General features: G+C 33.9%; 5 protein-coding genes across 5 annotated transcripts; 2 read left to right on the top strand and 3 right to left on the bottom strand.

Annotated features, from left to right (window-relative positions):
• Nucleotides 1-535: 535 nt before the first annotated feature.
• LOC142526882 (UDP-glycosyltransferase 73C2-like) lies at nt 536-2,395 on the bottom strand. Its single transcript, XM_075631532.1, has 2 exons — nt 1,701-2,395; nt 536-1,499 (listed from the first exon to the last, which is right to left on the bottom strand). The coding sequence occupies exons 1-2, from the start codon at nt 2,322-2,324 to the stop codon at nt 642-644; spliced, it is 1,482 nt and encodes a 493-aa protein (XP_075487647.1). The 5' UTR covers nt 2,325-2,395; the 3' UTR covers nt 536-641.
• Nucleotides 2,396-4,826: 2,431 nt separating this feature from the next.
• LOC142526874 (UDP-glycosyltransferase 73C3-like) lies at nt 4,827-6,585 on the top strand. The gene has a single exon (XM_075631523.1). The coding sequence runs from the start codon at nt 4,993-4,995 to the stop codon at nt 6,490-6,492; it is 1,500 nt and encodes a 499-aa protein (XP_075487638.1). The 5' UTR covers nt 4,827-4,992; the 3' UTR covers nt 6,493-6,585.
• A 2,588-nt stretch (nt 6,586-9,173) lies between these two features.
• Nucleotides 9,174-10,708, bottom strand: LOC142526890 (UDP-glycosyltransferase 73C4-like). The gene has a single exon (XM_075631543.1). It carries the CDS (start codon nt 10,657-10,659, stop codon nt 9,184-9,186), a length of 1,476 nt encoding a protein of 491 aa, XP_075487658.1. The 5' UTR covers nt 10,660-10,708; the 3' UTR covers nt 9,174-9,183.
• Nucleotides 10,709-13,047: 2,339 nt separating this feature from the next.
• On the bottom strand, nt 13,048-14,072 carry LOC142537183 (thaumatin-like protein 1). Its single transcript, XM_075642740.1, has 2 exons — nt 14,021-14,072; nt 13,048-13,715 (listed from the first exon to the last, which is right to left on the bottom strand). Exons 1-2 carry the CDS (start codon nt 14,070-14,072, stop codon nt 13,048-13,050), a joined length of 720 nt encoding a protein of 239 aa, XP_075498855.1.
• A 1,896-nt stretch (nt 14,073-15,968) lies between these two features.
• LOC142526868 (protein fluG-like) lies at nt 15,969-24,729 on the top strand. The gene is made up of 18 exons (XM_075631507.1): nt 15,969-16,213; nt 16,542-16,793; nt 17,239-17,304; nt 17,414-17,528; nt 17,601-17,706; nt 17,876-18,032; nt 18,117-18,212; nt 18,404-18,452; nt 19,263-19,534; nt 19,939-20,111; nt 21,087-21,207; nt 21,279-21,331; nt 21,412-21,541; nt 22,048-22,193; nt 22,856-23,044; nt 23,591-23,823; nt 24,066-24,208; nt 24,542-24,729. The coding sequence occupies exons 1-18, from the start codon at nt 16,049-16,051 to the stop codon at nt 24,602-24,604; spliced, it is 2,529 nt and encodes an 842-aa protein (XP_075487622.1). The 5' UTR covers nt 15,969-16,048; the 3' UTR covers nt 24,605-24,729.
• The last annotated feature ends 1,212 nt before the right edge of the window (nt 24,730-25,941 follow it).

The following is a 25,941-nucleotide window of genomic DNA, read 5'->3' as shown; positions in this document are numbered from 1 at the left end:
AGTGGCTAGGAGATATCGATGCCTTCGGGGGAGATTCTTCAGGGTTTATTTTGTTATTGTTATTTATATATGAGTTGAGATACATATTCGATGTGGTTGTAATATATTGTTATTTAGATCCACGATGAGATGACACGAATATTTAGGTCATGTAATTTTCCACTGGTTCGGTGATTACTTTGATTATGATTTATTTAAGTTGATTATTGCACGTTAGAATTGTTTAATTTAGGAGTTATGGGTAAGGGAGCTACAATAACAGCCTTATAATATATTTTTTAACTAGAAAAACAAACATACAACTTATTCTCAATAATAAATTATTAAAAAAGTCGTTTATATAAGGTAAATGTGGTTTAGAATATGTCAAATCAAACTCCAAATATACCCTTTGTTCTCTGGATGGATCGAATTACCGCAAAAGATTTGAAACGAATCAAATGCCAACAATGTCCTTTCCTAAGAAAATAGATTCGCACAGACCAATCCATGCAAAACTTGATTCATTTACATTGGAAAAGAACGTTGTCCAAAGTTGACTGAAAATATAACTGATCATTTTAGAACGAACACTTACAATTACATATAACAAACAGAAAATCTGATGAATCACATTGGATGACTATATATAGATAATATCACTACACGAATTTCTTATGTTCGGTCAATTTTGAAATATCTTGGATCAACAACTTAATGTTTAAGCAGGAAGATCCTCCATCTTCAACCGATCTTTTCGCCATTTTTCCAAGCTCTTGTGCCCTTCTCCTCCTTTCACATCCCTCTTCTCCTTGATCCATTACCTTCTCGACCGCGGCCTGAATTCTGTCCCTCGTCACCCTGGCCTCCGGCTTTTCTTTCTCCCCCAAATGGACAGAGACTCGAGCTCCGACTCCAACTCCCATCTTCAAAACCTGCACGACTAACTTTTCATTCAAAAACTGCTCACCAAACAATGGAAATGTAACCATTGGCAAACCGGCACAAACACTTTCCAGAGTCGAGTTCCATCCACAGTGCGTCAAGAATCCTCCCACTGCAGGGTGGGATAGAATCAGCACTTGTGGAGCCCAACCCCGAATCAAAAGGCACCGTTCTCCGGTTCTTTCCTCGAACCCTTCGTCGGAAATCCATTTATCGATTTCTTCGCATTCTGATCCAATGTTTACGACCAGAATGAAAGGGTGATTCGATGCTTCCAGCCCCAAAGCAAGCTCAAGAAACTGTGGAGCCGAAAGGCGCGCAAGGCTTCCGAGACAGGCGTAAACTACAGAACCTGGCGGCCTACTGTCAAGCCATTTCAAGCACTGAGCTGCATCAATGGAGGCTTGATTACCTCTCTCCGCCCTGTCTAAATTGTCATCATTTGAAAGGGATAACGGCCCTATACACCAAACTTTATCGCCTCTAATCTTTTTAAACTCGTCCACATATCCTTTTTCTAGCTCTTCAAAGCTGTTCACCACCACTCCATATGCCTGTGACTCTGTTATTCTCACCTGTATTATTTGTTTCACAATTACTACAATTTGAATGATATTTGTGATCAATGTGTGATAACATCAAGGTATAAAAATTAAATCTTGTAAGATTCACATTCTTATACATACATATTTACATAAAATATAAATTTCTTAAAACAAACATGAATCGAATTTCAGGTTGAAATTCAGGATGAAAACGGATTTTTACTGCCTAACCTGTTCTCGAAACCCGACAAAATCAATGGATCTTGGGTTAAACAATCCCGGAAGCTGAAGCTTTGTGAACTCAACTTCATCCGGCAAACCAGGCACAACAAATGGCACTGTTTCAGGAACAGTTTCGTGAATCTTCGAAAGATACAAATTATGCATCACCAGCTGGGTAAAACAGCTCATCCCATCAAAAGCAACCCTCGGAATCTCAAATTTCTCACACGTCTTCGCCATCCACGGAAGATGTTTGTCGCAGATTACGCAGCTAGGAATGGGTTTCATTTCATCCAATTTTTCTTCAACAATCGCCTGCAAGAGTGTGATAGCGACGAAGAAATTGTGGATTAGTTGGTAAGAAGGGAGAGTATCGGCGCTTTCGCATCCCGCCGGCAGTCCAGCTTCCTCGGACGGAAACCTAATTCGGAGAAGCCTGATTGGTAATCCGGACATGGCAGCTCGATTTACCACTGAACTGAATCGATCGAAATTCAGTGGGGTGAGCATGATTGTTATGTTAACGCCGTGTCTGGCCAGCATCTTGGCCATGTCTATCATTGGAATCACGTGGCCGGGGGCCATCAAAGGTATCAAAAGGAAGTTCAGGTGCTTGGGTTGTATGACCTCCATTGACACAGTTTTCTGAGGTCTGCAGCACGAAGGTGGTCGAAATAAGTTTACTACAAACTTATTCTACTTCGAAGGATAAATTATTATATTATTATTATTATTATTTTTGTGAATGAGACTTGCTCTTTTATAATTTATAATTATGAAAGCTAATAGTTTTGAGTAACTATGCTTCATTTCTTCGAAATTAAATTGTTTTTATATATGAAAGAATTAACATTTAAAAAAAAAAACAAGTGTCTATCCATCAAAATTCTTTTGTAAATTTCTCACAGAATATCCTATTTTTATTAAAATATTTACGGCGTTTAATCAATTCTAGCTTTTTAAATATGCTGAAAAACGTAGTCACGTAAGCGCTTACAATAGAGTTTTTGTTTGTTCTTCTTGGTTTTTTTGTGATGTTCCAAATTGACGACCAATTTAATAATTTAGTCCTCTCAAAAATTAAATATGGCTTGTTTCTATATATATTATATATATATATATATATATATATATCATAATTTTAATGTTTTGTATCAATTTTCATCCGAAAAATAAATCTTGTCGTTAATATCAGTATTTCTTTTACGTGTTTGTGTACTAAAAAATTATATATTAGCATCAGATCTAAAACAATCGGTACTCAAATATCATATATATTAGGAGTAGGTCTCTTGTGAGACAGTATCACGAATCTTTATTTGTGAGACAGGTCAATCCTACCGATATTCACAATAAAAAGTAATACTATTAGTATAAAAAATAATATTTTTAATGGATGACCCAAATAAGATATTCGTCTCACAAAATACGACCCGTGAGACCGTCTCACATAAGTTTTTGCCATATATTGATACCGTATTTTTAATGTTTTGTACTCATTTTCATTTGCGAAAAGGCACATGAGCTCAAGGAATACAAACAAATTGTTGGGTGCAATAATTGTCCTTGCTTGGTAGAATGATCGAACCGTGATGCTTGAGCTGCTGTGCGGTTTAAAAGATTTGAGTTGCACCATTACCACAAGTTATAGCTTTTGGTAAAGCGGTAAGCACTCGGTCCTACAATTGGTATCAGAGCCAAGATCACATGTTCGATTCCCATTGATTGCAAGAAGTGCAATTATTGGGAGGGAGATTGTTGGGTGCAATAATTGTTCTTGCTTGGTAGAATGATCGAACCGTGGTGCTTGAGCTGCTGTGCGGTTTAAAATATTTGAATTGCACCATTAACACCAGCTATAGCTTTTGGTAAAGCTGTAAGCACTCGATCCTACACAAATTTTGTTGTGGATCAGAGAATATAAACACATAAATTTTTTGATAGATGTTTAATACAAATTTAAATTTAAATGTGAGGATTTAAAGTAAATTTTTTTTAAAAAAAAACTGTAAGCCAAAATATATTAAAAAGTTGCAATCTTGAAAGCGAAGTCTGCAGACTATGCACGCCAGTTACGTGGACTGCTTCTGCAACATGTGTACAATAGAAATAAACCAAAATTTGCTGTGATCTCTTGTTCTCTAGTGAGAGAAAGGGATGCATGCTTCATAATTTTGAGAATATTATTTTTTCTAAAATTCCTCTCCTATAATTCTTTGTTATCATTTATATCAACAAACTGAAAATATATTATAATTATATAATTATCAGAATATCATATTTTTCTTAAATTTTAAATATAACTGAAACTTATACTTGAATTTTTGTTACGACCAGAAGTTTTGGAGCTGACTACAAATGGAAATAAAACAATGTTTTTACTAAATATATTTGTAAATTGTTTCTAGAAAAAATATTGTTTAGAAAATAAATGGTATGTATTGCATACTTATTGGGTACTATAATAAATAAAAATGTAAGTTCACTATTAGAAACTAATATTATTTTAAATTAACTAATTAATCTATATTCACATTAATCCTTTAAGCAAGTGCGCAAATTTTTCACAAATAAGATCCTTTGAGATTAAATTTTTTGCGCTTATTTATTTGAATAATAATATTATTTTACAATTACATTTATGACATGTTATAATTTTGTACAAGTTTTTGTCTTTTGTGAGACAGATATCTTATTTTGGTCATCCATAAAAAAATATTACTTTTTATACTAAGAGTATTACTTTTTATTGTGAATATCGATAGGGTTGACCCGTCTCACAGATAAAGATTCGTGAGACCATCTCACAAAAGACATACTCTTAATATAATTGTCAAATTACATTCAGAAAGTGAATATAAATATTTATTCGTGAGATGAGTCAATTATGATAATATTTTTTTTATAATAAAAGTATATTTTTGACAAAAAAATAATATTTTTTTGGATGACTCAAATAAAATATATATCTTATAAAATTGATCTATAAAATCGTCTCATGTGAATTTTTGTGATACAAGAAATCTATAATAATTGAGTGGACATAATTCATTGAGTTTATCTACGATGTGCATTTCTTTTTCAAAAACCCAAATAACAATAATTGAATATAGATGGCTTGAATAGTTTTTGACATTTTTTTGTAGAATGTCACGTCTTTTCAAAGAAATAAATGGAATAAAAAGTAGAAAATTTGATACAATTATCAAATCCAACAACAAACGGAACTTTCCAAGAATCCATTCTCTTGTGTAAGCCATAATCAAGCCCAAATCCTCGAAAATCTTCATCCATTTTTGCCATGGCCAGTCAATCCCACAAGCTCCACTTCATTCTGTTCCCTCTCATGGCTCCGGGGCACATGATTCCTATGATAGACATCGCGAAATTACTGGCACAGAGAGGTGTAGTTGTCACAATAATCACCACGCCCCTCAATGCGAACAGATTCAGCACAGCGATTGATCGTGCGAAAGAATCAGGCCTGGAAATTCATCTCCTCAGGATCCGGTTTCCGTCCTCGGAAGCAGGGTTACCGGAAGGGTGCGAGAATCTTGATTCGCTTCCCTCACTGAATTTGGCTTCAAATTTCTTTGTAGCCCTTAGTCTGTTGCAGAAAGAAGTGGGAGAATTGTTCGAGGAGCTAAAACCTCGGCCGAACTGCCTGATTTCAGACATGGGTTTGCCCTGGACTACTAAAATTGCTGAAAAGTTTCAGATTCCTAGAATAGTTTTCCATGGAACTTGCTGTTTCTCCCTCTTGTGCTCGAACAATATCGTATCGTCCAAGATTCTTGATTCCTTGAGCTCAGATTCGGAGCAATTCGAGGTTCCGAATCTTCCTGATTCGATCAGATTAAGAAAATTCCAGGTTACGGGTTCCACGAATAGCAGCTCGTCTGCTATAAAAGATGTTTCAGATCAAATCAGAGCTGCAGAAAAGACATCATTCGGGGTAGTGGTGAATACTTTTCAAGAATTGGAGGCGCAGTATGTGAAGGAATATAGCAAAGCCAAAGGTGAAAATGTCTGGTGCATTGGCCCTGTTTCGTTGTGCAACAAAAATAGCTTGGATTTTGTCGACAGAGGAAACAAAGCTTGCATCGATGAGCAAGATTGCTTAAAATGGCTCGATTTACACGAGCCCGGATCAGCGATTTACGCTAGTCTCGGGAGCTTATCGCGCCTGATAACACCGCAAATGATCGAGCTTGCACTTGGTCTGGAGGAATCGAACAGGCCTTTTATTTGGTCATTAGGAGGATGCGACAAATCAGGTGAACTGCAGAGATGGATCCTGGAAAGCGGATTTGAAGAAAGGGTTAACGGAAGAGGACTCATAATCCGGGGATGGGCTCCCCAAGTCCTGATCCTCTCACATAAAGCAATCGGAGGATTCTTGACGCATGCCGGATGGAACTCGACGCTGGAAGGGATTTCGGCAGGGGTGCCAATGGTGACATGGCCACTTTTTGCAGAGCAATTTTGCAACGAGAAACTGGTCACGGAAGTTCTGAAGGTTGGAGTGAGTGTTGGTGTGGAAACGCCTGTCAAGTGGGGAGAGGAAGAAAAAGTCGGAGTTCTGGTAAAAAGGGATGATGTTAAGAAAGCTTTGGATATGGTGATGGATGGAGGGGAAAATGGAGAAGAAAGGAGGAGAAAAGCTAGGGAGCTTGGAGAAATGGCGAACAAGGCCATCAATGGAGGTTCTTCTTATGGTAATATTTCGAGTCTGATTCAAGAGATTATGGCTAAATCAAATCTTGGTGACACCATTGGCGAAGAGACTATCCTTGCATAGAAGAGAAATTAAAGGTTTTAAGCTCAAAAAATTTGAACTTGCCAAGTCTGTCTACTTCTTTTTTTCTGATGATACAATTACAATTTATAGAGATGGAGATGATGCAAATTAAACAACATACATAGAAAATTAAATATTCAATCTAAAAAACTTATATCATTAGCAAATGATAATAAACTAAACATACATAAATAATATGGATGTAAACAAACTCAAAAAAAATATTTATTCATGTACACACTATATATTAGGGAAAGTAACAAAAAAAAAAAACAATTTAGATAGAGATGAAATTACATGCCGAATATATAGATAATACAACATAGGTCAATTCAAATTTATAGTTTGACATCAATCATGTACTATCATTATTGCATCTGATCACTAAATATATATCCCAGAAGTAGAGAAAAAATGGATGACATAACAATTGAAAAATTAAAAGACAACGACAACCAAACATATAAATTAAATGAACTGCTTTATCTTATTTTTGCACTTATCCTAATGCAATTCTGTGAAAGAAACTGGAGGCCAAAACTAAGATTTCAATTACAATTTCAAAAAATATCAAAATTTTCAATTTTAAGCTCTTAACAATTTACAAATAATCCAAAAAACGATTGTAATAAGGAGTAGATTTTGTGAGTTTCAAAAAAATTAATGAGAAAAATAATAATTATAGAATTTAAATTGTAATTAATATTAGCATTTAATTTGACATCTATTGTCCATGACCCATTAACCTAAGAATAAATTATATTAGAAAAATAAAGTTAATAAAAATAAAAATAATATAGAATACAATTTCCTTATATGTCTTATGATATTAAAATTGGCAAAAACTTATGTGAGACGGTCTCACGGGTCGTATTTTGTGAAACAGATATCTTATTTGGGTCATCAATGAAAAATTATTACTTTTTATTCTAAGAATATTAATTTTTATTGTGAATATCGGTAGGGTACCGTCTCACAGATAAAGATTCGTGAGACCGTTTCACAAGAGACGTACTCATTAAAATTTTAAATATATGTCCTAAGTAATCTTTCGATTTATGTAGATGATTTGAGATTTTCACAATTAGAACCCTAAGTTAATTAAAATAATTATTAATATATTAAATTTTCTGGAACAATAATTTTATTACAATGAAATGAAAATATAAATTTAACAGTAGTAAATATAAAATAAATAAACAACGTAAAATAAATAGTAAATACATACATTGCAATGACAAGTGGAGATGCAAATATAAATTTAATATTATCTAAATCATTATAAATCAATTCGTTTAACTCACATTCACATTAACAATAACAAATAAACATAAATAAAAAACTTAATGCATATACTCTCATAATTAAAAAACTTAATATATATATTCTCCTAATTAACTTATAATCATTTCATTATAAATCAATTATTTATCATATTAGTTAAATAAATATATGCACCGAATTATTCTATTTACATTCTTAAAACTCAAAATTGTACATATTTATCTGTTTAAACAATAATTCACACCGAACGCTATATTTGAAAACAAAATGACAAATAATGTTATATAAAATAATCATATTCAATCACACGTACCGAGATCTTTTTAGTAGTGAAGCCAATTTATTAAAAAAATAACTGATGTGAATGAACTCAAAATATATAGTATATTTTTTCATTCAAATTAATTGTTTATTGAACTTGTTTAGTTAATATTTGAATAATTTTTTGTTAATATAATTGTCATTATATATGTGTATGAGAATAACTCTACAAATGTAACTAAATTATCGTGTCATTATTGTTATAATTAAGTACTATTTGATAATATATAATTACGAAGAGACTTAAATAAAATAAAATATATTAGAAAAATTAAAATAGTTAATCATTCAATTTATTTTATTCTTAAAATTAGTTGGAAAAAACAAATTTAAAAATTGATTGATTTTTTACATATCTCTTTCTCATTTTAGCAACTTTACAAAAATATCTTTCTAGTATCATATCATATAATACATGTGGATGAACATTCATTTCATCAACACTTTTATAGTTATTCTGATTCAAATTTAGTAATTGTTTGATTAATAATTTTTTAATTAACAATTAAATTTTTGGGTTATAAAATATTGTATTTGTTCAAGCATTTAGAAATTATAATAATTTGACAAAATAAATTTAAAAATTGATTAAATATAATTTTCTTTCAATTCAATTCATTTATTTAATTTAAAAGTAATAACGATGATTTTGCATTTTTTTGTTTTTTCATTTGCTAATATATTTAATTTAGAACTCATTTGGATGACTCTTCATTCAAAATATTGAGATACTTTATCATGTGTGCTTCGTATATATAATTTTTTGAAGTTTTTTTTAAATTAATTACATTATAATTATTTTTAACAATTCATTGAGTTTATTCAAATGACATAATAAATAACATAGTTAATTTAATTTATTTAAATTAAAGTCCGATAAATTATTAAAATGAGAAAAATAATTAATACTAATATTAAGTAATAGTGATTTTTTTTATTTTTTAAATAAAAATAACTCAAATATTTAAGAGCAGGGAGATGACTTACTTTACTGTATACAAACTAAAATATAAATATAACTCTTTTTATGTTCTCCCCCTCGTTTACCATAAAACCTTTTCACCATCCACTTTTTTAGAGATATTATTATTTTAAATTTGTTTTATGATGCATGACGACATCTTGTATAAGCAACTCAATGTTTCTGAATGAAGAACCTCCTTCCTCTGTTGCTCTTTTAGCCATTTCACCCAGTTTTCGAGCTCGGTTTCGTCTCTCTTCCCCTTCTTCTCCTCCATCCATGAGCTCGTCAATTATCATTTTAATCTCATCATGATTAACTAACACTCCCACCTTTTCCTCCTCTCCAAGAAGGACAGGCAACTCAACACCTACTCTTATACCAGTCTTGGTCACATGGACGATAAACTTCTCATTGCAAAATTGCTCCGCAAACACCGGCCATGCTATCATTGGCAAGCCTGCAGTAATTCCTTCAAGTGTCGAGTTCCATCCGCAATGCGTCAAGAATCCTCCAACCGATGGATGAGAAAGTATCATCACTTGCGGCTCCCACCCATGGATCAAGAACCCTCTCCCGTCGGTGTCGTCTTCGAGTTTCTCTTCTAATAGCCTTGCTTTGAATTCATCTGATGCATTTCTGATAACCCATATGAAGGGCCGATTCGAAGCTCTTAAGGCTAAACCGAGCTCCACCAATTGCGAAGTAGAAAAATGGGACAAACTTCCAAGACAGACGTAAATAACGGAGGCTTTTCCTTGTAAATCTAGCCATTTTAAGCATTTATCTGCATCACTCGATGCTTTATCCCCCCTCTCAGCGATATCTAAGCCATCTTTGTTGGATAACGAAACGGGACCGACAGACCAGAGCTTTTTACCATCTCTCACTTTCATGTATCCCTTCACGTATTCAGGCTCCAAATCATGAAAAGTATTTATCACCGTTCCATATGCTTCATCCTCAGCCTGTCTCATTTTGTCTCTTAACTCACTCCAGTTCGGATCACATTGACTAATTCCCCGAAGCTGAGCTTTGGTGATTTCGATTCTATCAGGCAATCCCGGCACCACAAAATACTCGAAATCAGAAGATATGGCTTCGAAGTCGTTGGAACTATTCAAAATATACAAGCATAAAAGAGAAAAGCAACTGAACCCATGAAACACAAGTCTAGGAATATGCAAGGCTTTGCCGAGATTTGAAGCCCACGTAAAACACATATCAGCAATGAAACAGTTGACCCGTGGTTCGAGTTCTTCAATGATTTCTCGAACCTGATCTTTCAACATGCCGGCAGCTGCGAAAAACTTTTTAGCATCGTCCATGGTTGCGAGCATGTCTAAATTCTCGCACCCTTCGGGGAGCCCGGCTTCGACACTAGGGAATTTGAGATGTACCACTCGGACCTTGAGTTGAGAATCGATTGCTCGATCGATAACGTTTCCGAATCTTTTCCCATTGTGGGGTGTGGTTAAAATGGTGACAGTGGCTCCGCTTTTCGCCAGTAATCTGGCTATATCAACCATGGGGATCATATGGCCCTGAGCCATGAAAGGAAGCAACGCAAAGTGAGGTTTTTGGTATTCATCAATGGCCATGGTCAATGGGACTGGATTCTCCACAAAACTTTAATCAAAGCTTAGAGGTTTTCGTCTCTGGCTGGTTGTAAAGATTTGTTATCCTTTATACACTGTGTAAGAAATTGTTGCTACAAAATCTAATTTCTAAAATTTTTATTTTTAAAATTTTATTCTAATAATATCTTTTAGATATTATGTAATATCTAATATATATTCCCAATATATTAAAAATATTAATAATCTAAAAAATATGTCAAAAATATTATTATTCTAATAATATCTTTTAGATATTATGTAATATCTAATATATATTCCCAATATATTAAAAATATCAATAATCTAAAAAATATATCAAAAATATTATTACTATTGTAGGACCGAGTGCTTACCGCTTTACCAAAAGATATAGCTAATAGTAATGGTGCAACTCAAATCTTTTAAACCGCACAGCAGCTCAAGCACCACGGTTCGATCGCTCTACCAAGCAAAGGAATCTCCCTCCCAATAATTGCACTATTTGCAATCAATGGGAATCGAACCCGTGACCTTGGCTCTGATACCAATTGTAGGATCGAGTGCTTACCGCTTTACCAAAAGCTATAGCTAGTAGTAATGGTGCAACTCAAATCTTTTAAACCGCACAGCAGCTCAAGCACCACGGTTCGATCGCTCTACCAAGCAAAGACAATTATTGCACCCAACAACTATAATTTTAGATGTTACCATAATAATCCAAATTGATAATTCTTTGTTTTCACACATCGGTTAGATAAATTCTCGAGAGTTGCATATATGAGCTTGAACAATCCTCCCCTCTTGAGCTAGTTTTTGGAGTTGAGTTAGGTCCAAGTCTCAATTTCAATATGATATCAGGGTCAGGTTTCACACTTATAGTTGGGCTCTGCCCATAATTTGACCACACGTTCTGTTCATAATTTATTAATTTGATAATTAGTCCACTAAAAATAAGAAACTTGACTCTTCTTCTTCATGTAAAATCTTACTCTCCGAAAGACTAATCCTTTAACATAATAATTACACATAAATTAATACTCCATAGACAACTCTAAATTGAAACTAGGAAATTTTCGGTTTATCTCTCAAATTATTTCTTATAATCATTTATCATTAATTCACTTGTGAGTAGTTCAATTTATAATTCAATTATAAGTTAATTGAGCCCAACGCACAATTCCAAAGTCAACAAATGAGATGATCCTATTTTTGCTTCACTTAAAAGAAGAAATTGATTTCATGTCAGTGGATTTATAATCTCAGTCATTCTTTAAAATGCAAGTGTTGAGAATGTACAATTACAAATTAAGAATCACATTGAAAAGAAGATGAGTCTATAATCACATAAGGATTAAGATATTTCATATATGATCATAATATTTAATATCTAGAATGATGAAGTTAAATTAATTAACTAATTTTATACAAATAATGGAAATACGGGAAAAAAAATTATTCTGTCTAATAAAATAAGCATAAATATTTAAATTTTTTGTTTGAAATTTTGATTAGCCTTTCTCTCACGATATAGTTAGTTTAAATGATAGTACCTTTTAACATTATTCTTAAAAATTAGATAAAATTATATGAGAATTACACCAAGAATGCTTCACACCATATTTATTCAGTATATTGAAAATGACGGTGTGGTACGGTTCGATTTGTTTTGTTTGGACGGTTTTTTAAATAAATAATAGATATAGCACAATGTCATTGGCAATTCAATATTACGAAACGACCATCTTCCTTCCTCCGACGCTCTTCTAGCCGTTTCGGCGAGTTCTCGAGCATCAGTGATCCTCTTAATCTCATCATGCTAAACCAACACTCCCACCTTAATTTTCATCCTCTCCGGGAAGGACAGCCAACCGATGGAATAATAAAAACCATTTCCCGTGAAATATCACCAAGGATTTAGAATTGTGACGAATATTCATCACTGTAATTTTATGTTCGGATAGAGTGTGTGTGTGTCTGTGTATACATACATATTTTAATTATGGTATATATTATTTTAAAGATTGTTTCTATTTTTTTTCCATTTTGAAATCATTTACATTCATAAAAAAAAAATGGAAGGAAATTGATTCCGAATTCATTCAATCCAATGCATTTGGATGAATAAATTTGTATATGACAAGCGAATTTAAATTGGAAGAGTTAATACATTCAATTTTTTTATTCTATACTTTGAGCATAATTTCAAATTAACAAAAAAATTAATTAGATTTGACTGATCAATTTTATTCCTATGATATCGTCGTATATGTTTGTGTGTGCCATGCGACAAACATCGAATCCAACATTCATGCATAATTAATAATTTCATTAAATTAAAATAAATTTAACTTATAACGATAAATTTCTTTTCAAAACTACTATAAAGTCCTATCATGGACAGAAGGTAACGAGGTAATTGCCTCCGGCCGGACACGTGAACAAGCTAGATTTATCATCATAAGCATAACTATACGCCTGAGGACACTGCCGCTTGAAAATCTCTGAGTAAAACGTAGGCTTGCATGTTTGCGGACCGCTATACGGGCCGGTGCAGCAATACTGCGGCTGGTTGAAAGCAAAGCATGCACTCTTACACCCTATCACACCACCTCTCCCGTCCCTCAACGCCAGTTCATCAGGGCATCCACGATTATTGATATCGACTGGGCAAGTTGCGGTGGGACAGCCGCGGCTCTGTGGCGCCACGGCTACGGGGAAATTGAAGCCGTCGACGAGACTCAGGTCGTAAAAATCTTTGTTACCGTCTCCGTTGAGAGTGAACTCGATCAGAGATACGGGAGGGGTACCGCCGGCTCCGTTGCACGCGACTTGACCCGATCCGCAATCTCCGGCGAGACAATGGAATCTACCTCCGGAATATGAGCAGGTGGATCGAGCCCAAATCCTTCCCGACCATCCGGCCGGTGCATTGAGGTTTGTTGAAGCTTGGCTTCTCAATTCAAACCCAGTTGGAATTGATCCCCCACGGCTAGTTAATGTTGCAGGCCAAATAGTGTAGGGACAGTTGTTTCTAATTGTGAATATTGCTGAAGTACCTCCTGAAAAAACCAACAAATAAATTAAATAAATATTGTTTAGTATTCTTATATGAACATTTTTAAAAAAATTATTTTCGAATATAATATGGTAATCATATTCTACATAAATTTTCAAAAAAATCACAACAAGGTTCAATAAGACAAAAATAAATTCTAAATAACATGAAGATAATATTCTTGTGATTGCTCTCTCAAACAAAATTTGTGTATAAACCTTTTTCTATAACAAATTTAATTAAATAATTCATCAAAACAATTATGTATAATAGTATAGATAAAAAACAATAATAATAAAAAAAACTTACCATAAACACAGCACAATAGGGAAACGATGAAAAGCGAAGAACTGAATCTCATCGTAGTTTATGACTTCGAAATTGATTAGATATAAAATTTAAAGTAACCTACGTTATTGATTCGCAGTGTTGCATGTTATATACACGGAACAATAGCGAAGTCAAAAGGCCGTCGAAAATTCGGAGCCATAATTTTGACAATGAAATATTAATTTTCTTTGGATTGATAAAATCTTACATATATATTCTTTAAAGATATACACATAAAAAAGTTACCATTCTTTGTTTAGTCAAACAATAATCCATATATATATATATATATATATATATATTGATTAAAGATTTGCAAATTATGGTGGAAAATCAACGTAATTAATCCAACGTGAGAGTTGAAATGCATATATTATGCTAAATCTTTTTTTTTCCCCATATAGTAAATTGTTTTATAGATTCGTGTGTTTATGAAATACGATCAGAATTATGGATGAGAAAAAATATCGAATTTTCGATATATCGAGATTACCGTACCAAAAAAATACCGAATTTATCGAAATTTCGGTACGGTAACGATACCGAATTTTTTTTCCTTTTTCTTCACCTAGTCAGAATTTAGTGACATCTTAAGAGAAAATTATGAAAAATTACGATATATTACATGTGATTATAAAGCAAAAGTTGTTGATCTAGCCAAAGTCATGTGGATAAAATAAAGGTTCTAAGAATTAATACTTGTTAAATTTAAAGATATACATGAGCATAAAGATTTTTATCGTATAAGTAAGAAAATTTATAATTTATTTAGTCAAAATTATGGTAATACAGTTCTTTTGGCAAAAAGAAAATATTAAAAATATATTGGATAGAGCTTTTCAAGTGTTTTAAAATAAAAAATTTGTGAATTTTAGATCACACCCTGTGTAATCAACTATGATCATAAAAATCTTAAATGAGAGTGGAACACTTGGGAGGAGAATAAGAGGATTGAGTCGAGATTTAACCAAATAGTCAGGAAAATAACAAGAGACTAGTTGTCATACTAATCTTTATATGGTGTATGTGTTTCTAAGTGTATTTACATCATTAATGTACACAAATGTGCAATCATATGAAAAAATTAATTATGATATTAGTTACTCTGTACACGCGATATGTGTGTACAATATTTTTTATAATTATCTAGGGACTAAAGTGAAATTTGACAAATTATCGAGTGACTAAAGTATTATTTGAATGGTGAAAAAAATAAAAATATAAGTGTTTGTTAAAATAAAAAAAAAAAAAAAAAACAAAAGTGTAATATTGGTATTACATAAGGGCAAAGTTAGAAGAAAAATTGGTGTCTATTTTTATCATTATTAGGTCCAACCTTTATATAGCATAGGATATAGATATATTGTAGATTTTTGTAATTATATTATATAAATAAAAAAAATCACCGACTAAAACAAAACATTTAAATAGATTGATTCAAAATTTATATTGTTTGACACTGTTTTTTTAACTCAATTTTCAATAAAAATACAGTCACTAAATTTTCAAAATTTAAAAATAGCCTTCATAATTTTATTTTATTTTTTGAGGAAATTTGCAGTCAGCATCCCTGTAATTTGCAAAATTGACATAAAACTCCCTTAATTAAATTAATATGATAATAAACCCTCAGCTTTTCATAATTCAAGCTGAAAAACATCACGAGTTTATCAACTTTTATTTTGTAGGTTTTTTTCCTTTTTGCTTCACATCAATTGACTTAAAAAATTTAACAATTTTTTTTTTGTAAATATAGACATGAATTATTAAAAAGATTTTAAATTATTTAAATAAAATCTTGAAATATAAATAAAAACTTTAAAATATAAATGAAGTCGTACATTTGACCCAAATCCTTTGACTAAAGGGCCGTTAGTACCATTGCAAATCTGTGACTATAATGGCAAATCTGTTGGTATAATGGCCAAATCTGTTCCTACTAATTTGCTATAGATAGAAGTTCACGCCTCTCACACACGGTCAATATCCACAGGTGAGAGAGAGAGAATGGATAGATTTGCAGAGTTGAAAGCGGCGATCAAGACGGCGGAGCTAGTGGATGCGCACGCTCACAACATTGTGGCCGTCGACTCCGCCTTCCCGTTTCTCAACTGCTTCTCCGAGGCAGCTGGCGATGCCTTATCCTACGCACCCCACACGATCAACTTCAAGGTTGGTGTGGAATCCCAAGTCAACATATCAGTTTCATATTGGTTTCTAGGAATCGTTACTCTGTTCCACTTGAAATTGACATCTTTAAACGTTTTGACTTCATGATCCGATGCTCGTTTGCTATTGATTCTAGCAAAAGTATGTTTAGAAACACACACGTTTGCATTTCTCTCTTTCGTCATTTGATATCTAACAATTCACCTAGGAAAAGGGAAGGGTGAGTGAAACTGAACGAATGAGTTGTATTGTATGATCGACATTTTCCGAGCATGATGTTCTTTTGATGGTAATAATATCTTTGAGATTTTTTTCTAACAAAAATGTTTAGAGAAGCTTGAAAGAAATTGCTGAACTCTATGGTTCGGAGATATCCTTGAGCGCTGTTCAAGAATATCGCGCCAACTCTGGAGTGGAAGCAATCACTGCGAAGTGCCTTAAAGCTGCTGGAATTTCGACCATTTTGATTGATGATGGACTCGAGTTGGACAAAAAACACGATATTGAATGGCACAAAGCCTTTGTACCATATGTTGGTAGAATACTAAGAATTGAAAGTGTGGCTGAGCAGATTCTTGATGAGGTGAGATACTACTCCTTTTGTTTCGGGCTTAGCTGCAACGTCCACTCAGTACCCCCATTCCCCATAAATTTGTCTAATCTTCATCTCCGCAGGTTCTTTTGCCTGTGAGGCCACACCAAGCTTACTCTAAATGCATGGAATTAAATTCATATCTAAGGAGGGCAATTTTTTTAAATGCCTCACTATATATGTTTTTTTAAAGTCATTCAGGTTTTTTATGATGAATATTAACTTGATCGAGAAAAAAAAGTGATAAATTGGAAATGTCCTTTTTCCTATTATCACACCATTATAAGTTTATTGGGTTAGCCATTTTACTTTTATCCTTTAATTTATGCATTTGTAGCATCATCTTAACCTTGTTCTGGTTGTTCAACCGATCAACATTTATGCAGAATAGCTTTTCTAAAGTCCAATTTCTTTATTCACTGTGAATCCTAATTAGGGCATTGCTAGCGGGACATGGACACTGGATTCATTTACAGAAATATTTGTGGACAAATTGAAGTCATATCCTTTTCATTTATTTAATATCTGCAAAACACCGTTTTTGGGACCAAGTATTGTGATTCTGTAATGAATCATTAGGTTCTTTATTGATATCCTTATCTAACATTACACAAGCTGATAAAATCGTCGGCTTTAAAAGTATAGCTGCATACCGCTGTGGACTTGAAATTAATACAAAAGTCTCGAAGAAAGATGTTGAAGAGGGCCTTAATGATATTTTGCAAGGTATGCCTTTCATACTGGATATGTGATGGAAACCTGAGTTTTCAAAGTAGTATGATAGGTTTATGTTTCCAGCTGGAAGCCCCACCCGGATCGAGAACAAAAACTTTATTGATCACATCTTCATTCATGCATTGGAGGTTGCCCAATGTTTTGACCTGCCGATGCAGATACACACAGGGTAATGATTAATGAATACCAGAATATGTTTTATTTGTGTGTTTTTATTTAAACTCAGTGATTTCAACAATTGCAATACATTATTGCTTCAACAATCGACTAATTGTTTAGTTGATTGCAATAAATTATTGCTTCAACAATCGACTCATTGTTTAATCGGTTATCATTAGTTTTGGTGACAAAGATCTGGACCTGAGGCTATCCAATCCCCTTCATCTTCGTAGTCTTCTAGAGGACAGTAGATTCAGAAAGTGTAGAATTGTGCTTCTGCACGCTTCTTACCCATTTACTAAGGAAGCATCATTTTTGGCCTCTTTGTACCCTCAGGTGATGTCATGAAGTTTTCGTCATGCGTATAAATAAGTCCACAACATTAAAGTCACGTTTATCGTTGGAAACCTTCTGCTGTAGGTCTATCTGGACTTTGGGCTGGCAGTTCCCAAACTTAGCTTCCACGGGATGCTATCCTCGGTGAAAGAGCTCTTGGAGTTAGCACCAATAAAGAAGGTGAAATTCATACACTTCTGGATATGTTTGATGATTAGATTTTGCAGGCATTAAATGTGATTTTAACAAAGAAAACACATGAATATTTCTGAATTCCAGGACCATAATTACCGGTTCCATGTTAGCATTCTAGTCACTAGATGAAATTCATGTGTTCTCCTAAGTTGAAAACAAATGTTTTGTCATTTCAGGTAATGTTCAGCACTGATGGTTATGCATTTCCTGAGACCTTCTATTTAGGTTGGTTGGTTTGAACCTTATATCATGCTCTCTATCACATGAAACTGTATATTCCTCGACAACTCAGTAACATTTTCAATAATTCCAGCTGTGTGGCTTCCAGCTTTGCTTTGCTATAATAGAATATGACGTTTTCTTGTTGCAGTAGCAACATCTTCTAGGAATAGTGCTCATTTTTGTAATGGACCAAAATAAAATGACATAAATGAAAAATGGCTCTTCAGTGTCTCTCAATAATCATGGCTGAGATTTTGGTGCCGATGAGGAATCAAAATGGATTTTGAGATTTTGAATAAAACTTTCTTTCCTACTGGGCAATGCTTTGAAGTTTAGTGATTAGTTACTCACACTGTGTTGTAATAGAATACAATGGCTGTAAATTCGTAGAATCGAGCAGATTCAATAATTTTTTGATCGCATTTTTGGGCATTTTGTGAAATTGTATTTGCTCTGGTTTTCATGGTGATAAATTATAACTGCTTTTCAGCAATTTTGTCTTTCATCAGTATTTCCTTCATTTCTAATTATCATTCGATTACACAACACTTTCTTACCATATCCTACAAACCAAGCATTAGCCATATATTATTTTGTATGATGCTTTTAGTTAAATTTGATAGGGTGCTTTCAGAATTTTAGTGTTGTAGAGTAGCGTCATTACATCAATAGGCTACATTAGAGTTTTTTAATGTTTTCATTTGTTAGGTAATTAGGTTATGTATGATTAGTAGGATTTTTGCTACTTAAGATAATTTATGCAGCTGAATCAGCAGTTTTAATTTGTGTACTTTGGTGTGATTACTTGGATAGGTGCAAAAAAATCCCGGGAGATTGTATTTGCTGTTCTGCGAGATGCATGCATTGACGGAGATCTTTCAATTCCAGAAGCTCTTGATGCTGTTAAGGATATATTCTCCAAAAACTCACTAGAACTATACAAGATTAAATCTGCTTCAATGTCCCTTGATTTGGATAAGATGACAGGCTCTTCCTTTCTGAAGATAGATGACTATTCTCCTACTCCAGTTATTACTTTTGTTCGTATTATGTGGGTTGATGCTTCTGGGCAGCATAGATGCCGCGTAAGACTTTTTCCTTTCAAATTATTTATATATCACTGGAAGCTTCATTGTCGTGAAGTTTCTTTACCATCTTTCTTCGCTCTAGTTTCAACATACATCATCCGCCTTTGAGTATAAAGGACTTTTGTAATTAAAATTCCATTCCAAGCACCCAAATGCACTCTATGTTATTTCACTTCTCTATTTACCAGGCCTAGACTGTTTCTGAATTTTTTTATTTGTAGCTCCAACATCATTTGGGTAATGCACTGTAAGCATGCACCATGCTTCTATCTTCACCATTTGTGTCAACTAGTCTGTTGAATTCTTTTGTAGCTCTTGGAATGGTAACCATGTACGAATATTCTCTTGACAGGAATTTATCGTGCAACTCTATTCTGATATTGTTGGTTTTTACATATTAGGTTATTCCTAAGAAACGCTTTTATGATCTTGTTACAAAGAATGGTGTCGGGCTAACCTGTGCATCCATGGGGATGTCCTCACACATGGATGGTCCCGCTGATGAGACTAATCTAACTGGAGTGGGTGAAATCAGACTCATACCTGCTATGCAAACCAAATGCCAGATTCCATGGTTGGAAGTTTCTCTTTATTCGCTCCCTTGGTCCTTTTATCGTGGATACATGTGTGTGTGTGTGTTAAAAAAGATACATTTACATATGTGTGTGAGTGTGTCTTAGGAAACATGTATATTTAACGAGCTTGCCTGGATTTAACTGAAAATAATAGAAGAGTGGACATCCTTGTTCCACTCTGATTTTATGTAATTGATGTTGATGCCATCCTTAGATTAAGGGACATAAGGTACTGATACAGCAGAAAGTTACTTCTCCTCTATGTTGAGCCACATTATACATGTGATACATGCATATTTTGTATGGTACTGAATGGCCCTAGCACCATTTTTGCTCGCCCATTCACATATCACTATCTAGAAAGCAAGTTATGTTGCTCCATGGAACAGGGACCAAACACATTTCCATGGAGATAGTTTCTTTCCTAGATGAAAATATAATGCATCGTGGAAGAGCTTATCTCAGCCTCGCTAGCTCAAACCACAACAAGTTGAAGTTGACCTATAAGATATTTCTTGTATTTGCATTAATTATTTATAGTTTAATTTTTTTTAATGAGCATAAAATATCAATCACTAAGACAGATGGAAGGGAAAATATAACGACCATGGGTCGTAGGCCGACCCAACACTAGCCCCAGCCCATACCCATGCATCATTACGGCCCATGGTCATTACAAAAAATGAAAATGTAACAATTATGGGTCGCAGGCTAACCCAACATCAGCCTCAACCCATAGCTGTAGGCTGATCCAACATGAGCCTCAGCTCATACTCATGCACCACTGCTGGTCATGGGGCGTTTGGACCAACCTACGGTCCATGACTAATAGTGGTGCATGGGTATGAACTGAAGCTCATGTTACGGCCCATGGTCGTTACAGAAAATAACTGTGATTTAACTTTGCTATTCAAGTAGAAGACGGTATATTGCTGACTCGGTGTGTATTTCCCTATGATTTTACTTTCATACAGGGCAAAAGAGCAGGAGATGGTTCTAGCTGATATGCAACTTAAACCCGGAGTACCATGGGAGTATTGCCCTAGAGAGGCGCTGCGAAGAGTTGCTAAATTTTTAAAAGATGAATTTAACTTGGTAATATCTGGTCACTTTTCCGGAGTTTTTGAATATCTGTGTTATTTTATGTCAAACTTCTAGTCTTGCAGGTGATGAACGCGGGATTTGAGAATGAGTTTTATCTCTTACGGAGTATGCTAGTGTATGTTTGAAGATCTTATGATTTCTTCATTATTCTAAGTCTCCTTGTGCATAGTTTGTAATTTGTAGTGAATTGTGTAGGGATGGGGAGGAAAAATGGGTACCATTTGACAAAACACCTTACTGCTCCACATCATCATTTGATTCTGCTTTCCCTGTATTTCATGAAATTGTGGCTTCTCTTCAGTCCTTGAATATTGTGGTGGAGCAGGTATGTAAAAATTACCTCTCTAGGTCATTTTGCATGGGTGCTCTGGATGCTCATATGATTGGAGTGATTGAATGCTCCAACTATCATGAGTCAGACCCACTTAATAATATGATATTGAAGCCACGACAAAAAAACATTTGCCTGGCCTTGGCTATTTAATTTCTGGCCTGTTAAATATGTTGTGTTTATTAGAATGATTGTAGAATTGATTATCTACCGATGTACCAAAAGCCAGCCTCTCAGTTGATAGGCGGTTTTCCTGGTAAATTGTCATTGTGATTCGTGGCCTTAGTTTTCTCCTTTAAATCCTCTTCAGGTTTTCTCCTACAAAAGTTGAGAATTTTTTTCATTCTATTCTTGTCCATTTAAACTTGTTTAGCTTATGAGTGACTCTAGGATTAATAAATTTGTTTACATTTAACAATATTTTACTGAAATAATGGCTAGGTATAATTTCACGAACATAAATAGTTCCTTATTATGTTCTATGTTCGGAAATTTTACAGTTGCATGCAGAAGCTGGGAATGGTCAATTTGAAATTGCATTGGGCTACACAACCTGTGAGGCAGCAGCTGACAACTTAGTTTTCACTCGTGAAGTTGTTAGGGCTGTGGCAAGAAAACATGGATTGTTGGCAACTTTTGTGCCAAAGTTAGTGTCATGAAATATATTTTATATGCATCATGAAGCTGCTTTTCTTTGTTTGCTTTAGGCATTTGGTAGGAGGATTGAATGTAGGAGCTTTTGTAAATATTTTTAGTTTTGTTATGCTAATTGATAATGGTCTCATAGGAGATTTTTGAAATCTTGAGTTTTGAACACAACTTAAGTAAGCACATTAAGAATGTGAAACATCTGATTTATTGGGAGTACGTGCCATATTTGGGAAAGGGATATACCTTTGGTAGGCTTTGTATTTTTGCATCACGTTTTTCATTAAAATTGATAGGTGTATAATTATAGTCAATCGTTGTTTAAAGGAGAGAATGGAAGAGCTTTGAGACTAAGAAATTAAGGTCTTTGTTTTTCAAGATTCCACTCTCACCAAAATGCAAACTAAACATTATAACCGGAAACTCATTTTTGCCTTCACAACTTTGATGTGGCAGCTGCTGCAAGTTGGTTACAGACGACCCTTTTCAAATTCCACTTTCACCAACATGCAAACTAAACATAATAATCAAAAACTATTTGTACCTTCACAACTTTGATGTGGCAGCTACTGCAAGTTGGTTACAGATTACCCTTATAGTACATATGCTGTCTCTATCACACATCACCTTTCTCGAATAAGTTTATGTGATCCCCTCTAGGTACAAACTGGATGATGTTGGCTCTGGATCACATGTGCACATTAGTTTGTCTGAGAATGGAGAAAATGTATTTATTGCGGATGGAGGATCAACTAAATATGGAATGTCCAAAATTGGGGAGGAGTTCATGGCTGGAGTATTGAGCCATCTTCCTTCAATATTGGCATTTACTGCACCAGTTCCAAACAGGTTTGTATTTATAGTCACATTTATAGTTGACATTACTGCCTTTTATCCATATGATGTCCTTGGTTTTGACTCTTGAACTTTTCTTACTTCTCCCCTTAACGTGTGTAGTAGACATCTTGATGTTTTCTTGCATCAGCTCATCCAAAATAATGACTAAGTTTTTTCTGTCACCTGATGTGAAAATAATAAACTCTTGCAATGCATCCATGTTTGTAGACTTGTATGTTTGGGATGGAATTGTACAGTCCGTGCTTGGATCCAAATCTTTGTGTAGATGCTTGGGTGCTTTTCTTCCTTACACTGTTACATATATTGTTTTCTTGACTAAAATCCCGATTTATCTCACATTAACATTGCAACTTTATTGACCCAGAACAGCAGATGTTGCTTAAAATTTCAATTTAGAATGTGTCATCTCTTCATATGTTCAAAGGCACACAACACAAGAGTGTTAAATTTGGTTATCCATAAAATATTATTTACGGTTCTAAATGGAAATATTAAGTTATGATTCACTTGTTCTTTTCAAATTTCGAAATCCTCTAGTTATGATCGAATTCAACCTAACACGTGGAGTGGAGCATATCATTGCTGGGGACCTGAAAACAGAGAAGCTCCCTTGAGAACTGCTTGCCCACCAGGGACCCCTGACGGCTCTGTAAGCAACTTTGAGATAAAGGTAGTGGATGGTTGTGCAAATCCTTATCTGGCCCTGGCCTCTGTACTTGCTGCTGGAATTGACGGCCTTCGTAGGCATGCTAGTTTGCCTGAACCAATTGGTAAGTACTCTATAACTCATCTAGTTTGTTGGGAGCATCAATTGATCAAAACCTAGTGGTTGGGTTGTTGTAAGATTTTTAAAAAATTGAGGTTGCAGGGTGACACGAGCTATAATTTTTTATACAATGGCTAATGACTTGGTTCTGTATGAGATGTTGCTAACTTCCATTACTCTGACTGAAGTTGCAGTAGTAGCATTGTGTTTAATTGTGCTATCTGTCATTTCATTTCCCTTTAACAGAAGACAATCCTGATAATGTCAAAGATAAAGTGCGAAGGCTGCCAAAGTCGCTTTCTGAATCGGTAGAAGCACTTGTAAAAGACCAAGTGATGAGAGATTTGCTTGGTGAAAAGCTTTTGGTTGCCATCAAAGGAGTCAGGAAGGTACATACTACGTATTTCTTACTCAATTAGTATGCATAAATTCAAGTTTATTTGTTTTTATGAGGTATTTGCAAAGCAGCAGTAACTAATATGAACAACAGCTTGTGTTCTTAAGCTGGCATACATTCCTAGCTTGCCTACTGTTACAATCTCCAATGCGAGAGTGTAGAATACTAAAAACTTGTTACAACTGAATGAAGGCGATCCATGTGCAAGGATTTACTCTCTATGCATGTTTTTAACCATACATTCCAGATCCGGGTTTAAGTTGTATAAATTTCTTTCTTGCCCAGAAAAGAGTGAAAAAATTGACTATAATTTCCTATGGCGCAGGCTGAGATCAAGTACTATTCTGAAAACAAGGATGCCTGGAAGAATCTTATTCACAGATATTGATGTGATTGCTAATTTCATTTTCGAAATGATTGTATGCTCTAAATTATCCCAATTGACGCTTTCGTTGCTTCTTGACACAATGCTATAATAAAAGAGAAGGCTAGCCTTCATCTATTTAAGATATTTACATGTTGAGAGTACTATACGTTGCAGAACTTGTGTCTCACAAGAAAAACCGTCCAAATTTTCCACTGAGTACTGTCTCTTGTTGTGTCGACATAAGTATACTCAAAATAAATTGAAAATTTGCAAAAAGTTTGTGTTTTTTTGTCATAGAATAAAACGGAAGACGAAAGGAATCCCAAGTTTATGTTTTCAAAATTTGAATGGATATGACTAAATCTTGGAGTTAATAGAAGTGTAAACTTGGAACTTAAAAAACACCGAAATGACCAAATTTGTCCTAGAGACGTAGATTTATCATTAAATTTGACACTTAAACAGTTTCTTGATTAAATTTGTTATTATTGATGCAGAACTAATTTTTCAAGTTCAATAGAAACACTTCCAAAAACTACAACGTGACATTTTCTACACACTTTAATCCATTCAAAACTGATGTATAAAACCATATTTGGGAGTTCAATGCATCTTTGTTATCAACAAGTTAGAAGCGAAAAAAAATTAATATGTGGACATTTCGCAATTCAAGATAGTCGAAATGGTTCTAATATCTCAAACTCCGATACATACAGTGTGTGTTCATAATCAATTTAAAAATGATTGCAATTAATTAACTCTGAGTAGGCAATATGAGAAAAGCAAAAACTTGTGTGAGACGGTCTTACGAATCGTATTTTATGAGAACATATATTTTATTTGGGTCATCCATAAAAAAATATTATTTTTTATGCTAAAAGTATTATTTTTTATTGTGAATATCGGTAAAATTAACCCGTCTCACAGATAAAAATTCGTGAGACCGTCTCATAATAGACCTACTCTTTGAGAAATTAACCAAAGCACTCTCTAAAAAAAATACGTGAATGGTTTGGCAATCCACCGATAGTAATAATAGTTCTATATTATAAATTTCCAATTATATATGGTAAAGAACGATATATTATATTTTAAAGACTATTTATTTTAATTATCAGTATATTATATTAAATGAAGAGTGTATGAAAATTAAAAATCATAGGTGATACAATTGTATGATCACAAAATATTTTATCAACATTTTGATCAATTTACAAAGCATAATAAGCTTGTTTGTTATTCAAGTTAACAAATTTATTAGAACCAATTATACATATAAACTTCCCCATTTTTTCTTCCTTTAATGAGTATTTATATAAAATATAAAAATATTGTTGTAACTAATTATTTAGAGTAGG

The sequence above is a fragment of the Primulina tabacum genome, chromosome 2 (genome assembly GCF_025594145.1).
Source record: "Primulina tabacum isolate GXHZ01 chromosome 2, ASM2559414v2, whole genome shotgun sequence".
Taxonomy (NCBI): Eukaryota; Viridiplantae; Streptophyta; class Magnoliopsida; order Lamiales; family Gesneriaceae; genus Primulina; species Primulina tabacum.
The sequence above is the reverse complement of the archived record's forward strand: the minus strand, read 5'-3'. Positions and strand labels throughout refer to the sequence as shown.

Coding starts and splice junctions, on each gene's coding strand:
- LOC142526868 (XM_075631507.1), top strand. CDS start 16,049: ATGGATAGATTTGCAGAGTTGAAAGCGGCGATCAAGACGGCGGAGCTA. Junction 21,542..22,047: donor TGAATATTGTGGTGGAGCAG/GTATGTAAAAAT, acceptor GAAATTTTACAG/TTGCATGCAGAAGCTGGGAA. Junction 23,824..24,065: donor TAGTTTGCCTGAACCAATTG/GTAAGTACTCTA, acceptor TCCCTTTAACAG/AAGACAATCCTGATAATGTC.
- LOC142526882 (XM_075631532.1), bottom strand. CDS start 2,324: ATGGAGGTCATACAACCCAAGCACCTGAACTTCCTTTTGATACCTTTG. Junction 1,500..1,700: donor TTGTCGGGTTTCGAGAACAG/GTTAGGCAGTAA, acceptor CAAATAATACAG/GTGAGAATAACAGAGTCACA.
- LOC142537183 (XM_075642740.1), bottom strand. CDS start 14,072: ATGAGATTCAGTTCTTCGCTTTTCATCGTTTCCCTATTGTGCTGTGTT. Junction 13,716..14,020: donor CCTATTGTGCTGTGTTTATG/GTAAGTTTTTTT, acceptor TGGTTTTTTCAG/GAGGTACTTCAGCAATATTC.
- LOC142526890 (XM_075631543.1), bottom strand. CDS start 10,659: ATGGCCATTGATGAATACCAAAAACCTCACTTTGCGTTGCTTCCTTTC.
- LOC142526874 (XM_075631523.1), top strand. CDS start 4,993: ATGGCCAGTCAATCCCACAAGCTCCACTTCATTCTGTTCCCTCTCATG.